Source organism: Pristiophorus japonicus, chromosome X (assembly GCF_044704955.1).
Source record: "Pristiophorus japonicus isolate sPriJap1 chromosome X, sPriJap1.hap1, whole genome shotgun sequence".
Lineage (NCBI taxonomy): Eukaryota > Metazoa > Chordata > Chondrichthyes > Pristiophoridae > Pristiophorus > Pristiophorus japonicus.
In genome coordinates, this window is record NC_092010.1 from 33,388,900 (window position 1) to 33,405,238 (window position 16,339).

Here is a 16,339-nt window from a genome sequence, read left to right on the forward strand (position 1 = left end):
CCTTACCCAGTCTGGTCGATATGTGACTCCAGACCCACAGCAATGTGGTTGACTCTTAACTGCCCTCTGGCTCACCACCACTCAATTAGGGATGGCCAATAGATGCTGGTCTTGCCAGCGACACCCCCATCCCATGCGCGAATAAAAAAAAACAGTAAATGCTGCAGATGTCGGAACTGGATAGAAATGGATCTGAGTGCAACCAGTCTAAACGCAGTTACCTCCGTGGGGCTCAAAGCTGGGAATAGCAGGGATGATGACGTGGTGCAGGAACAGGGGCATGCTGTTCATTTTGATTGCTCCAGATAGCAGGCCGCTGAAGTAATAAATGTATCTGGGGAAGGAAAACACAGTAAAGTCAGAGATCTGAAAATTCCCGGTAACCCCAGCCTAGTGATGTGAGAAAATGAGCACTTAACCCATTCATGTGTCTCAGTCCACTATTTTAGCAGAGGTGTTAACCCATTTCAAATAAGTGGGTCAATGCCTGCATTACAATAACGGACAACGGAAGGTCACTCAAACACATTAACGGTTCACCCGCTGTCAGTAACAGGAAGTTCTAGGCTCCCACCTTTCATAGAAACATAGAAAATAGGTGCAGGAGCAGGCCATTCAGCCCTTCTAGCCTGCACCGCCATTCAATGAGTTCATGGCTGAACATGAAACTTCAGTACCCCCTTCCTGCTTTCTCGCCATAACCCTTGATCCCCCGAGTAGTAAGGACTTCATCTAACTCCCTTTTGAATATATTTAGTGAATTGGCCTCAACTACTTTCTGTGGTAGAGAATTCCACAGGTTCACCACTCTCTGGGTGAAGAAGTTTCTCCTCATCTCGGTCCTAAATGGCTTACCCCTTATCCTCAGACTGTGACCCCTGGTTCTGGACTTCCCCAACATTGGGAACATTCTTTCTGCATCTAACCTGTCTAAACCCGTCAGAATTTTAAACGTTTCTATGAGGTCCCCTCTCATTCTTCTGAACTCCAGTGAATACAAGCCCAATTGATCCAATCTTTCTTGATAGGTCAGTCCCGCCATCCCGGGAATCAGTCTGGTGAACCTTCGCTGCACTCCCTCAATAGCAAGAATGTCCTTCCTCAAGTTAGGAGACCAAAACTGTACACAATACTCCAGGTGTGGCCTCACCAAGGCCCTGTACAACTGTAGCAACACCTCCCTGCCCCTGTATTCAAATCCCCTCGCTATGAAGGCCAACATGCCATTTGCTTTCTTAACCGCCTGCTGTACCTGCATGCCAACCTTCAATGACTGATGTACCATGACACCCAGGTCTCGTTGCACCTTCCCTTTTCGACAATAAGAGTCCAGGAATATCCAGCTTCGCCGCTGCCTCAAGCCCTCATCCATGCTTTTGTTACCTCTAGACTTGACTACTCCAACGCTTTCCTGGCCGACCTCCCATATTCTATCCTCCATAACTTGAGCTCATCCAAAACTCGACTACCCCTGACCTAACTCGCACCGAGTCCCACTCACACATCACCCCTGTACTCACTGACCTACATTGGCTGCTGGTCTGGCAACAGCTCAATTTTAAAATTCTCATCCTTGTTTACAAATCCCTCCATGGCCCTCGCCCCTCCCTATCTCTGTAATCTCCTCCAGCCCCACAACCCCCCCGAGATGTCTGCGCTCCTCTAATTCTGCCCCCCTGAGCATCCCTGATTATAATCACTCAACCATTGGTGGCCGTGCCTTCAACTGCCTGGGCCCCAAGCTCTGGAACTCCCTCCCTAAGCCTCTCTTTCTTCCTTTAAGACACTCCTTAAAATCTACCTCTTTGACCAAGCTTTTGGTCACCTGCGCTAATTTCTCCTTATGTGACTCAGTGTCAAATTTGGTTTGATAACACTGCTGTGAAGCACCTTGGGACGTTTCATTACGTTAAAAGCGCTAAATAAATACAAGTTGTCGTTGTTGATCTTGAATCCTAAACCTGTTTCTTGTCCTGCGTGCTCTCTTATTTTAGATTAATTAGAAATGGCTTTGCTGATGGCTCAGTTGGTAATTGCAGTGTGGTGCTGAGACACACAGAACAAGAGGGTCTCCGCTTCAATCCCTGATCTGTGTTGTGTTTGCTGATCTCAGCCAGGGTGGCGGTAGTGTGCGTCAATTGGTCTCAGTGCCTTTGGACTGGGGACTCGATTGAGAAAATTAGCCAAACTGAGGCCATTCAGCGGCTTCTGGAGGAGAAGTGTATGATGGTCGTCAGGTGAGGATGTCAACTGGAATATCGCCCCCTCCCACAGAAAAATAGCCTGTCTCAGCTCAAACATATAGAATAAAGACTGGGGCATGCGAGCACCCGCAGAATAATACCCCAGAAAGGAGCCAGCACCTTTCGGAGGGGAGGGGCGGGAAGTGAGTGGAGATAAACCAGTTTCTTGCCCCTCTCCCCCCCGTGCACTCCCATTTCTTTGACAACGGCCGGCATTAACACTCCGCCATGGGGAACGGTAACATAGTGGTAATGTTACAGGACCAGTAATCCCGAGGCCTGGACTAATGATCCGGCGACGTGAGTTCAAATCCCACCACGGCAGCTGGGGGAATTTAAAACCAGTTTATTAAATAAATCTGGAGCTAAAAAGCCAGCCTCAGTAATGGTGACCATGAAACTACTGGATTGTCGGAAAAACCCATCTGGTTCACCAATATCCTTCAGGGAAGGAAATCTGCCGTCCTTACCCAGTCTGGCCTATATGTGACTCCAGACCCACAGCAATGTGGTTGACTCTTAACTGCTCTCTGAAATGGCCCAGCAAGCCACTCAGTTAAGGGAAATTAGGGACGGGCAATAAATCATCATCATAGGCAGTCCCTTGAAGCGAGGAAGACTTGCTTCCACGCCAAAAAGGGATGAGTTCACAGGTGTTTCAATGAAGGACCTAATATTCCAGGTCCTGAACTACATCGTGAAGGGTGAAAGATACCTGTGCGTGGATTTTTTTAACATGTGGTGGTCGTTGCACACCAGCCACCACACGGGCTTGACAGAGCTAGGTCTTGGTCCAGTGGCAAGGGTTAACCAGGACAACTGGAGACCAGCTCTGCTGCACAGACCGAGCGCACACACACATCGCAGTGTGGGCTGCCCCGTGCTGCCCCTGGGCCCTCGCCTCTTCTGGGCCCCAGACTCACGCCTCTCCTGGGCCCCGATCACTTCCCTCTATGGACTCTTGCCACTCCTTCGCCCCTCCTGCTGTGCCTGCCCGCACTGCAATCAGCGATCTGGCTTCGCAGCCATTGCTCTCCTGCAGCAGCACGCGCTGCTCCCTGCAGTGGTATGCCGCCGCACGCTGTTTCCTCCAATGGCCCCGGCCTGCTGATGGTCTTGCAGGGCCGGGACCGCGCCGATTTCTAGGCCGGGCTGCCGCAAGCTGCTCCTTCCAATAAATGTTGGCCTTGCCAGCGACGCCCACATCCCGTGAATTAATATTTTTTTAAAACATTCTCTTCTCGGCGACATGTGTATCTCGCCCGTTCAGAGATGGTCGCCTTCAAGACGCAGAGAGAGCCAATGTCAGGAATGAGTCCGTTGTTGGCAGCCGCTCAGAGTTGCAGGAAGTGGACCGCATTCCAGATTTGGACTGACAGCCACCTCAAGGGAAGGAAAAACACAGAAGGCGGCGGCGGCAAGACAGTCGGACTGACGGCTACAAGCATCCTTCACCGCTTCCATTAGCCTTTTCAACCTGAACTAAGAGATGAGCCACGGTGCCAGAGCTTCCGTCTAGCTTGGGTGATTTTTTGTATCTTTGCTCCTGTCAGCTGTGACTCCAAATCTCTATACTCTTTAATTTATGTTGCTGCTGCTCCTGCACTCTGAGAGGTTTCCTTTCAATCTACTGCTCTGCCTCTATCAGTTTTCTAAGGTCCCCACAGGATACTGTGCTATTTGTGTTGATTAAGTCTTGACTCTGCTCCAATAGTATTATTTTACAAGAGGGTTTGAGTATAAGAGTAACGACATCTTACTGCAATTATATAGGGCCCTGGTGAGACCACACCTGGAGTATTGTGTACAGTTTTGGTCTCCTTACCTAAGAAAGGATATACTTGTCATTGAGGGAGTACAACAAAAGTTCACCAGACTGATTCCTGGGATGGGGGGATTGTCCTATGAGGAGAGATTGAGTAGACTAGGCCTATATTCTCTAGAGTTTAGAAGAATGAGAGGTGATCTCATTGAAACATACAAAATTCTTACAGGGCTTGACAGGGTAGATGCAGGGAGGATGTTTCCTCTGGCTGGGGAGTCTAGAACCAGGGGTCACAGTCTCAGAATAAGGGGTCGGCCATTTAGGACTGAGGCGAGGAGAAACTTCTTCACTCAGAGGGTGGTGAATCTCTGGAATTCTCTACCCCAGAGGGTTGTGGATGCTCAGTCGTTGAATATATTCAAGACAGAGATCGATAGATTTTTGATATTAAGGGAATCAAGGGATACGGGGATAGTGCAGGAAAGTGGAGTTGAGGTCGAAGATCAGCCATGATCTCATTGAATGGAGGAGCAGGCTCGAGGGGCCGCAGGGCCTACTCCTGCTCCTATTTCTTATGATCTTATGTTCTTTGCTCCCTGGCTTTATTTGATATCACCTGTTCTAAAGATCAAAAAGTTCCCGATTGTCTCGAGAGTCAGTTGTCCAGGATGATGTGCTTTTCTACCATTCTCCCCTCCTCCCCTGATGGCTGGGATTCAGTGGCGAGGGAATGGCTGCGCACTCAACTGGCCACTCTTGCCATGGAGCCTGGATAGGGGAGGGTCAGCGGGCTATTTGTGGAGGGCATCAGAGCCAAACCCAATACTGTTCTCACCACCGTCCGCACATGCGCTTTCCAGCAAGGGTCACTGCCTAGCGATCAAGAATGGGACCCTAGCTGTTTCTTTTGTCCCTCCCCAACCGAGATCAATTTTGCTGAGGCCTAATTGTTGCGTCTTTATTGCTGTGCTGGCTGAGGTCAACGGAATGAACACAGACCCGGAATTGAACTTGTGACAACAACTTGCATTTATATAGTGCCTTTAACATAGTAAAGCATCCCAAGGCGCCTCATAAGAGTGTTATCAAACAAACTTTGACGACTAGCCACATAAGGAGATATTAGGATAGGGCTTGATCAAAGAGGTAGGTTTTAAGGAGCGTCTTAAAGGAGGAGAGAGAGGGAGAGAGGCGGAGAGGTTTAGGGAGGGAGTTCCAGAGCTTGGGGTCCAGGCAGCTGAAGGCACAGCCACCGATGGTTGAGCGATTATAATTTGGGATGCACAAGAGGGCAGAATTAGAGGAGCGCAGACATCTCGGGGGGTTGTGGGGCTGGAGAAGGTTACAAAGATAGGGAGGGGCGAGGGCCATGGAGGGATTTGAAAACAAGGATGAGAATTTTAAAATTTAGAAGCCTGCCTGATCTGTACATCAGAAGAGCTGCAAATATTGCATTGGTCACACTTCTTATCCCAGAGCAGGTAAAGACAGCAAATTAGAAGCTATTCAAGCAGCTTGCTACTGATAAAAATTGGTCGCTGAACTCATATAAATGGACGGCAACAGTTACACAAAAAGAACACCAACAGTATGCTTAAAACCTCTGAACCTCTGCTATAGTCGGGTGAGCTTGCTATGCCTCCTGTGATGAAGAGATGTTTGTTAACCCTTAAAACATCGATTATAGCATTTTTTGCACTAACTGTACAGAATTCCTGTTTGGTCTGGAATAACAGCGAAGAGAAATTTAATGTTGCCAAATTGACGCTGGTTGGAGATTTAAATGAGTAAAAGGCAAAGTTAGGACTGAGATCAGGAAGTTCCTCTTCACACAAAGAGTGATCGACATGTGGAGTTGTCTCCCAGATCGAGCAGTGGGGGTGAAAACCCTGGAACCATTGAAGAAACAATCGGGTGCTGCAATGGGAGGACTGTCGGCTGTTCCTGGATGGATGAGTTCCTCATTTGTAATTATCTTGTGATTTGCTCTCTATATAGTTACATCGAATTTACAACTAAGAAACAGGCCATTCGGCCCAATTCGTGCCAGTGTTTATGCTCCACATGAGCCTCCTCCTCACCCTATGAGGTCAACAGAATAAAGCAGGGTGTGTCTTATACAAAGCCCCATTTACCCTTGGTTGTTGCCTGCTATAGCACCCAAAGAGGGAGCAGAGGACCTTAAAGGGGCAGAAGAGCCCTGAAGCAGAAGGGAGCTACAGTTTTTGTAGGCTTTGGCCAAAACTGAGGCCTACAAAAAGTAGGTGCATAGTAGTCAAAGTGGTGGGAGACGAGGGGGCCGAAATTCAGGGTCCGGATAAGGCCCGTTACCGCCATTTTGTGGCGGCCATGCGGCGGTATCGAGTGAGTGGCCGCTGTGTTGCAGTCCATTGGACGCCCCGACACAAATTCAGCTCGGGGATTTTTTGGCCTGTCCCCACTTGCGCCCCGCTGCTGACGACCGCCGCTATCCCGCATCTTCAGAACACTCCGCCACAAATTCACCTCAAAAAATCGCCGATCCGTCGCGCGGTGTCCCCGACAGCTTTTTCTGTCGATGCACCTTATCCTGTGTGTGTGTGTGGCCTGTCAGCGTGGTGAGTCACCACCGCTCCGCCACTGAGTGACAGTGGCGGAGACTCAATCCCACCCCAACTTCCGCCCCTCAGAAGGACTTACCGCTGCACTTCCGCCCCCATTTTGACCGACTTCCGGTCCGACACGAAAAAAACTTACAAGTACAGAAAATCAATCCGAAGGCCACTGCTAAAATCAGGTAAAAAATCTTAGGTGCGCCAGCTTTCTAGTGTGCCTGAATTTCAGCCCCGATACCTCTAATAGGTCCATCTCTTCATTAGTTGACATTGGAGCTTTACCACTGTTAAGCTGGGCTTATTACCATCTCCCATCAGCCTAAGGAGGAGTCCTAGAGATCGGTGGTAAGGGCCAGATGGGAAGTGGGGGGTTTGCATGGGAAGCTGGGCCTCGTCCTCTGTTAGGGCAGAGGGGTAGCGGTAGGCCTCACTACCCCATTTACCTGCCATTTCTGCTGCTGTTCCCACCCAACTTGGGGCAGGATGGCGGTGGAAATTCCAGCCCTTATTAAAGTCACAATTCCGAAATGGCAGCGGCTTTGTTTGAGCAAGTTGTTTCTCAGTTGCCAGCAGTGTTCTGAATCTCAACCTGCAGTGTAAATGGGATATATTCAGAGTGCTGGGGAACCCAACACATATCGCAGAAACGCTTCAAGTACAAGCGGGATATTGTTGGGGTGTTGACGCAAACAGTTGGGCGCAGATATGTTTCGGTGTACGATGAGCTCTCTCACCTGGTTTGCGAAGGCTGTATCGCCGGAGCCACTTTGTCCTCACAGAATTTCCTCATGGCAAGTGTGCTGAGCGCCTGGTCAGCCCTACGTTAAAAAAAAGTGTGTTACACTACAGTAATACTTCAGAAGGTTGTGGGTCCGAGCCCCACTCCAGAGACTTGAGCACATCATCCAGGCCGGCACTCCAATGCAGTATGGAGAGGGTGCTTCATTGTTGAAGGTGCCGTCTTATGGATGTTAAACCGAGGTCCCATCTGCCTGTTTAGGTGGACGTAAAAGTGGTGCTGTTCAAAAAAGAGCAAGGAGTCTCCTGGTGGTCTGACTGATATTTATCTCTCAAGCAACATCACCAAAAACAGATTAACTGACTCAATATTGAGTTCAATAATTTCAGGTCATAACCACTGCCCCCATTTTTTTCAACAACAGCGGTTGGTGCTGGTTCTGCTATTCCCATTTACACCTCCTCGAGACTCAACTTTTTATTTCATTACCATCTTCTTTTGCCCCGCACCATCATCCCTTTTTGTCTCTCTAATCTCTCCTGCCTCCACCCTATCACAGACCTTCCCTTTTGTTCATTCCTCCCCTCCCACCTTTCCCTGCCCCGACACTTGCTTAAAAACCTGTTATAGCTCTAACTTTTTCTAGTTCTGACGAAGGGTCATCGACCTGAACCATTAACTCGGTTTCTCTCTCCACAGGCGCTACCTGGCCTACTTAGTGTTTCCAGCATTTTCTGTTTTTATTTCAGATTTCCAGCATCCACAGTATTTTGCTTTTGTATTAACTGATCATTTGCTCTTTGTGGCCTTTGGTCGTGGGCAAACGACATCCGCCTACAGTGACTGCCTTCTAAAAGTAACTGAGTGGATAAGGTGGTTATGAAGGCATACGGAATGCTTGCCTTTATTGGCCGAGGCATAGAATATAAGAGCAGGAAGGTTATGCTTAAATTGTATAATACTTTGGTTAGGCCACAGCTGGAGTACTGCGTGCAGTTCTGGTCGCCGTATTATAGGAAGGACGTGATTGCACTAGAGAGGGTGCAGAGGAGATTTACTAGGATGCTGCCTGGAATAGAGAATCTTAGCTATGAGGACAGATTGGATAGGCTGGGTTTGTTCTCATTGGAACAGAGGAGGTTGAGAGGAGACCTCATTGAGGTGTACAAAATATTGAGGGGTCTGGACATAGTGGATAGTAAGGGTCTATTTCCATTGGTGGAGGGGTCTATAACGAGGAGGCATAGTTTTAAGGTGGTTGGTGGAAGGTTTAGAGGGGATTTGAGGGGGGGCGTCTTTACGCAGAGGGTTGTGGGGATCTGGAACTCGCTGCCTGGAAGAGTGGTGGATGCAGAAACCCTCACCACTTTTAAGAGATGGTTGGATGGGCACTTAAAGTGCAGTAACCTGCAGGGTTACGGACCTAGAGCTGGTCATTGGGATTAGACTGGATGACCTTTTGTTGGACGGAGCAGATATAATGATAAGTACTGCAGGGAATAGAATACGGCCAGCGTGATCGCCTGGACTAGTTTCGATCACCTGGATGAGTCGGAGAGGAATGTTCCCAGATTTTTTCTCCCTAAATGGGCCTGGATATTTATCTGGTTTTTGCCTCTCCCAGGAGATCACATGGCTCCGGTTGGGGTGGAGTGTAGAATATTTTAGTACAAGGGGTGTCGCAGTGGTGTGATGCGGACTGTTTGGACTGGGTGCTCTTTGCCTTTCCGTCATTGTTCATAGGTTTATATGTAACCTTTAGGGCTGCTGACCGAGGGCCGTGTGGCTCTTTGTCGGCCGGCACGGACACGATGGGCCAAAATGGCCTTCTTCTGCGCTGTAAATTTCTATGTTTCTATGTTCGAAGTGCTTTGGGATGTCCTGCGAATGTGATAAGGCCCAAACAAATGCATCTTCTCACATCGGGACCATTCACTTCCACAAACGGGATAATCTTCGTTGAATTATCCTGCTCGCTCTCAGTCTAAATTATGCATTGAAGGACTTAGTTTTATTCATTTTTAATGGGTCAACGCCTTCCTAAAAATGTACGATGTAACTATTTGTACTGCACCTTTTTTGACAGACATGCGTCTGTCCAGCCCTGCCTGTACTGCACTTGTTTGACCAACAGGTGACAAGCCCCGCCCCGTGTCAAGATCCCCCCCCCCCCCCGTCACCCGAATCATTCCATGCGCGTGGTGCCGAGAAGCAGGACCTGAGGCTCCAACTCTCTCCCCCCGGCCTGATGGCGGGCGGGCGGGGGCGGTGGCCGATGGCGACGGTCCTGTGTCCGATGGCAGCAGGGAGGGAGGGGGGGGGGGGAGGCTGGAAAGAGAGAGGCTGGAGAGAGAGAGAGAGAGAGAGAGAGAGAGGGAGAGAGAGAGAGAGGCTGGGGGAGAGAGAAAGAGGGGCTGGGGGGGTGAGAGAGAGAGAGAGAGAGAAGCTGGGGGAAGAGAGAGAGAGAGAGACAGGCTGGGGGGAGAGAGAGAGAGAGACTGGGGGAGAGAGAGAGAGAGAGAGAGAGGCTGGGGGAAGAGAGAGAGAGGCTGGGGAGAGAGAGAGAGAGAGAGAGAGAGAGAGAGAGGCTGGGGGGGGGAAAGAGAGAGAGAGAGAGAGAGAGGCTGGGGAGAGAGAGAGAGGCTGGGGAGAGAGAGAGAGAGAGAGAGGGGCTGGGGGGGGGGGGGGAAGAGAGAGGCTGGGGGGGAAGAGAGAGCGAGGCTGGGGGGGAGAGAGAGAGAGAGGCTGGGGGGGAGAGAGAGAGAGGCTGGGGGGGGAGAGAGAGAGAGACTGGGGGAGAGAGAGAGAGAGAGGCTGAGGAGAGAGAGAGAGGCTGGGGGGGAGAGAGAGTGAGAGAGAGAGAGGCTGGGGGGAGAGAGCGAGAGAGAGAGAGGCTGGGGGGAGAGAGAGAGAGGCTGGGGAGAGAGAGAGAGAGAGAGAGAGAGAGAGAGGCTGGGGGGGGGAAAGAGAGAGAGAGAAAGAGGCTGGGGAGAGAGAGAGAGGCTGGGGAGAGAGAGAGAGAGAGAGAGGGGCTGGGGGGGGGGGGGAAGAGAGAGGCTGGGGGGGAAGAGAGAGCGAGGCTGGGGGGGAGAGAGCGAGAGAGGCTGGGGGGGAGAGAGAGAGAGGCTGGGGGGGGGGAGAGAGAGAGAGGCTTGCGGGGGGGGGGGGAAGAGAGAGAGGGTGGGGGGGCGGAAGAGAGAGAGGGTGGGGGGGCGGTAGAGAGAAAGAGAGAGGCTGGGGGAGGGAGAGAGTGAGAGAGAGTCTGGGGGAGGGAGAGAGAAAGAGAGACAAGCTGGGGGGAGAGAGAGAGAGAGAGAGAGAGGCTGGGGGGAGGGAGAGAGAGAGAGAGAGAGAGAGAGAGGCTGGGGAGAGAGAGAGGGGGGCTGGGGGGTGGAGAGAGAGAGAGACTGGGGTTGAGAGAGAGAGGCTGGGGGGGGGGAGGGAGAGAGAGAGAGAGAGAGAGAGAGAAAGGCTGGGGGAGAGAGAGAGAGAGGCTGGGGGGGAGAGAGGGGGAGAGAGAGAGAGAGAAGCTGGGGAGAGAGAGAGAGAGGCTGGGGAGAGAGGGAGAGAGAGAGAGAGAGAGGCTGGGGAAAGAGAGAGAGCGAGAGAGGCTGGGGAGAGAGAGAGAGAGAGAGAGAGGCTGGGGAGAGAGAGAGAGGCTGGGGAGAGAGAGAGAGAGGCTGGGGAGAGAGAGAGAGGCTGGGGAGAGAGAGAGAGGCTGGGGGGAGAGGAGAGAGAGAGAGAGAGGCTGGGGAGAGAGAGAGAGAGGCTGGGGAGAGAGAGAGAGAGGCTGGGGAGAGAGAGAGAGACGCTGGGGAAGAGAGAGAGAGAGAGGCTGGGGGGGAGAGAGCGAGAGAGGCTGGGGGGAGAGAGAGAGAGGCTGGAGGCGGGAGAGAGAGGCTTGCGGGGGGGGGGGGGAAGAGAGAGAGGCTGGGGGGTGAGAGAGTGAGAGAGAGAGGCTGGGGGAGGGAGAGAGAAAGAGAGAGAGGCTGGGGGAGGGAGAGAGAGAGAGAGAGGCTGGGGGGAGGGAGAGAGAGAGAGAGAGAGAGGCTGGGGGGAGAGAGAGAGAGAGAGAGAGAGAGGGCTGGGGGGAGGTGGAGAGAGAGAGAGAGAGAGAGAGAGAAAGAGAAAGGCTGGGGGGGAGAGAGAGAGAGAGAGAGAGAGAGGCTGGGGAGAGAGAGCGAGAGAGAGGCTGGGGGGCAGAGAGGGGGAGAGAGCGAGAGAGAGGCTGGGGGGCAGAGAGGGGGCGAGAGAGAGAGAGAGAGAGAGAGAGAAGCTGGAGAGAGAGAGAGGCTGGGGAGAGAGAGGGAGAGAGAGAGGCTGGGGGAGAGAGAGAGAGAGAGAGAGAGAGAGAGAGAGGCTGGGGAGAGAGGGAGAGAGAGAGAGGCTTGTGGGGAGAGAGAGAGAGAGGCTGGGGAGAGAGAGAGAGAGAGAGACTGGGGGAGAGAGAGAGAGAGAGAGAGGCTGGTGGGGAGGAGAGAGAGGCTGGGGAGAGAGAGAGAGAGAGAGAGAGGCTGGGGAGAGAGGGAGAGAGAGAGAGGCTGGGGGGGAGAGAGAGAGAGAGAGAGAGAGACTGGGGGAGAGAGAGAGAGAGAGAGAGAGAGAGAGAGAGAGAGGCTGGGGGGAGAGAGAGAGAGAGGAGAGAGGCTGGGGGGAGAGAGAGAGAGAGAGGCTGGGGGGAGAGAGAGAAAGAGAGAGAGAGGCTGGGGGGAGAGAGAGAGAGAGAGAGAGAGAGAGAGACTGGGGGAGAGAGAGAGAGAGAGAGAGGCTGGGGAGAGAGAGAGAGAGAGAGGCTGGGGGGAGAGAGAGAGAGGCTGGGGGGAGAGAGAGAGAGGCTGGGGGGAGAGAGAGAAAGAGAGAGAGGCTGGGGGGAGAGAGAGAGAGAGAGAGAGGCTGGGGGGAGAGAGAGAGAGAGAGAGAGGCTGGGGGGAGAGAGAGAGAGAGAGAGAGGCACGGGTGGGGGCGGAGGGGACTCAGGGAAGACGGATCACGTTCTTACAAGGGACATTGTTGAAGTGGATGATATCCAGAAGTCACGACACTGTCACTATTCATTTCATATTCGATAAACCTGTTAACAATCCGCACACAATGCCCCATCTATGGTGGGCGTGGGGTAAGGCACTTTGGCTGGGGGAGGCATGTACTTGGACTGGGGTAATGCACTTTGGCTGGCCCTTGCTGTCTTCTGGGAAGCTTTGTTCTCTGTTGCTTCAGGAAGTCCAAGTGGATCGAGTTACAATTTGCAAAGTCAGTGAGACCTTGGGATGTGCAGTTCCAGTTACACATTCCAGTGAAACTTCAGGGTGTGGCTTCTCCTCCAGGGGACCAATCAGAAACAAAGGGTGGAGCATGGCGGCCATTTTGGCAGTACAAATAAACGCGTCCAAAAATGTAGGCATCTAGCACTAGGGTGTTAAGCATTCGCATGCGAACACTGTCGATTGGAATTCTGACCCTAAGGTGCATCCATTGGTGCTTTTCATCACACCAGTGGCCCCAAATGCAGTGATTAAAATTGGGGATGCGTAAGAGGCCAGAATTGGAGGAGGGCAGAGATCTTGGAGGGTTGTTAAGCAACGCCTCGATTTCAAAATTCTCATCCTTGTTTTCAATTCCCTCCATGGCCTCGCCCCTCCCTATCTCTGTAATCTCCTCCAGCCCCACAACCCCTCCCCCTCCCGAGATGTCTGCGCTCCTCTAATTCCGCCCTTTTAAGCATCCCTGATTATAATCACCCAACCATTGGTGGCCGTGCCTTCTGTTGCCTTGGCCCTAAGCTCTCGAATGCCCTCCCTAAACCTCTCCGCCTCTCTAACTCTCTTCCCTCCTTTAAGACGCTACTTAAAATCTACTTCTTTGACCAAGCTTTTGGTCACCTGCGCTGATTTCTCAGTATGTGAATCGGTGTCAAATATTTTGTCTCATAACACTCCCATGAAGTGCCTTGGGACGTTTCACTACGTTAAAGGCGCTATATGAATAAAAATTGTTGTAGGGCTCCTGGCTCGGTGTGGCAGGAAAAACCTCACTATCCCGACATCTTTAAATTCAGAATTGCCCACACTCTTCCTTTCAGGGACTGCATGTGGCTCTGCAAAGTTCGCTCATGGCTTGTGATTGTGAAAGGCGGTCTCCTAGAATAGCACAGAGCCACTCTTTTCCAATTTTCGCCAAGGCTGGAAGACCTTACCCTGCAGAAATCTTGCTGTAGTGCATGTACGCTGCAATGATTACGCCCGTTCGACCTTTGTTGCCCTGTTGAGATACAAACATAAGAGAACTGACGTGAAACCAGGCCGACGTCAAGTGCTTGCGCTGTTCTGGCTCAATCATACAGAATGGCGCTGGGATAGCAGAGCTGTACGGCACTTTACTGCTGTTTCAAGTGGTGCTCACTCTTCAGGACAAAGCTTTGCCTGGTGTATGAGCTAAAATAGCACCTTGGCTCATAAGAACTTACATTATACTGCAGACAGTGAGAACTCAACACGGTGAAAGATGGAGTCTTGAAAGGAGTTGTCCAGTGCTCAGGTTTAGTGTGCTGGAGTGTAAGAATGGGGCCCAAATCCTGAGTTATACTGCACCCAATACCGCGTCACATCAACAAAGAAGTGTAGTATTACTGCACCCGTAAGAAAGAAAATAAACCCCCTGTATTCAACATTTTGGGACTGTACGACCGATGTAATTTTCAATCAGTGCCAAAGAGTCTGCTAAACTCATTAAAAACAAATGACTTTGAACCAGCTGGGAATAAATCTGCAACTTGGCAACATTACAAGCTTTGCTCTGATAACATTTTATATCCTCAGTGTATGCATTGTTAAAGAGCAGCTTCCCACATTTGCTGGTATGTTCAAATGTGTGTCTCCGAGTGTGCAAGGAGACAATAATCTTCAGCGACATTTAGGATTACACAAGATTACACAGGATATACGGCACAGAAACAGGCCATTCGGGCCAACCAGTCCATGCCGGCGTTTATGCTCCACTTGAGCCTCCTCCTGTCTTTCCTCATCTAAATCTATCAGCATAACCCTCTATTCCCTTCTCCCTCATATGTTTATCTAGCCTCCCCTTAAATGCATCGATACTATTCGCTTCAACCACTCCCTGTGGCAGAGAGTTCCACATTCTCACCACTCTCTGGGTAAAGACGTTTCTTCTGAATTCCCCATTGGATTTCTCGGTGACTATCATTTATTGATGGCCTCTAATTATGCTCTTCCCCACAAGTGGAAACATTCTCTCTGTATCCATTCTATCAAAACCTTTCATAATTTTAAAGACCTCTATTAGGTCACCCCTCAGCCTTCTCTTTTCAAGAGAAAAGAGACCCAGCCTGTTCATCATTTCTTGATATGCATACCCTCGCATACCCTTGTTCCTCTACCCCACCCAGACTCGCACCCTCCAAGTAATAAGTGACCCCCCTATTCTTCCTACCAAAAGGTAATACCTCACATTTATCTGTGTTGAACATTTGCCAATTATATGCCCGTTCTGCAAGTTTATTAATGCCTTCCTGTAATTTGTTGCAGTCCTCCTCAGTATTTACTATCCCCCCAATTTGGTGTCATCCGCAAATTTAGAAATTGTGTTTTTGATTCCAAAGTGTAAATTGTTAATATAAATAATGAACAGCAGTGGTCCCAGCACTGATCCTTGTGGAACACCACTACTCGCCTTCTGCCACTGTGAATAGCTACCTCTGCTTTCTATCTTGAAGCCAGCTAACTATCCATTCTGCTACTTGTCCCCTGCCTCTGCATTCTCTGACCTGGTTCACCAGTCTATTATGGGGTACCTTATCGAAGGCCTTTTGAAAATCTAGAGAAATTACATCTACTGCATTACCATTCTACTCTCTGCTTTCTGCCTTGAAGCCAGCTGGCTGTTCTGCTTCGCCATTAAATGAGATCATGGCTGATCTGTGATTTAGGAAGCAAGTTCATTCCCCAAGTTTCCCTCCTAGGTCAAATCACAAGTATCTGCTTACTTACTTTGCAGTGCAGAACCACCACATGATGGGGGTCAGAGTTCAGCCACATCTCCATGGCTTTGCAGATGGCACAGATTTTGTCCAGGGGCGGGGCATGAAGATCAGGCCAGCCGAAGTCATGAACCTGGAAATCAAATGCACGGCAGCACGTCAGAGTCACGGTGGGGAGAAGCTCGCCAAGGTGCCTGGGCACAAGGGCTGAAGACATTTTATGTGAGGATGTCGTGTCACACATCAATCAGCGGGCTGACGGTAGAGTTTGGCGGGACGTGTGTGGAAGAATTCCCGGTCTACGCAGCGTACCCCACGGTGCACTCGCTCGCTCACCCATTGTGTGAGCCCACATGCCGTCAATTTTAAACGGGGTATGTTCAAATTCCACAATTTGCTCCAGTTTAGAACTGGCAGCACAAACCATGCGGCTGCCACCTGGAGCACGACCCATTCACAAGCTGTGCTCACTGCTTTGGTTGGATTAGAGGGCAGGACAACCCCCAGCACTGTGGTGCCTTTAATGAGGACGTCAGTTTAACCCTGTATTAGTCATGTTTGAAGTTACCTCAAAACTAATCACTCAAAGGGGGAGAAATTGGGTGCATTTACGCCTCCCGTTAGTGCTCCCGGGGGGTGCAAACGGGACGCAAATGACTATACGACCAAGTGCGACGTCGTTAACAACTCCCGCTAAATTCAGCGGGTGTTTACTGATGGCACTACAGCATTGCGCCCCGATCTCCTGCTCCCACAGACCATGACATCATTGCCGTGCGCAGCATCCCGGCACCTAAATTGGGTTTCGCTTCTTTGAAGCTGCGCCGGACGAGAACAGCGACAGCTTCAGGGGACGCATATCGGCTGGTCGGCTACTGCTGAATAAAACCTCCCGTTCCGCTTCCCGCTCCAGTAGCGCTTTGGCTGCGGGGCCGTTGCCGCGATCGCTCAACCTGGCACCTCCGCTCCCCGGTGGTCCAGGTGGATGGGTTCCTTGGATGC

At 51.0% G+C, this 16,339-nt stretch overlaps 1 protein-coding gene across 5 annotated transcripts in view; it reads right to left on the reverse strand.

Moving 5' to 3' along the window:
- LOC139240955 (tensin-2-like) overlaps window positions 1-16,339 on the reverse strand; it is a 344,077-nt gene that overhangs the window by 81,167 nt on the left and 246,571 nt on the right. For all 5 annotated transcript variants that reach the window (XM_070869537.1, XM_070869535.1, XM_070869540.1 and 2 more), the window contains exons 9-12: window positions 15,348-15,470; window positions 13,535-13,599; window positions 7,337-7,420; window positions 222-334 (exon numbers count right to left, since the gene is read on the reverse strand). In XM_070869537.1, coding sequence (XP_070725638.1) covers window positions 222-334; window positions 7,337-7,420; window positions 13,535-13,599; window positions 15,348-15,470 — 385 coding nt within the window. The remainder of the gene's footprint in view (window positions 1-221; window positions 335-7,336; window positions 7,421-13,534; window positions 13,600-15,347; window positions 15,471-16,339) is intronic.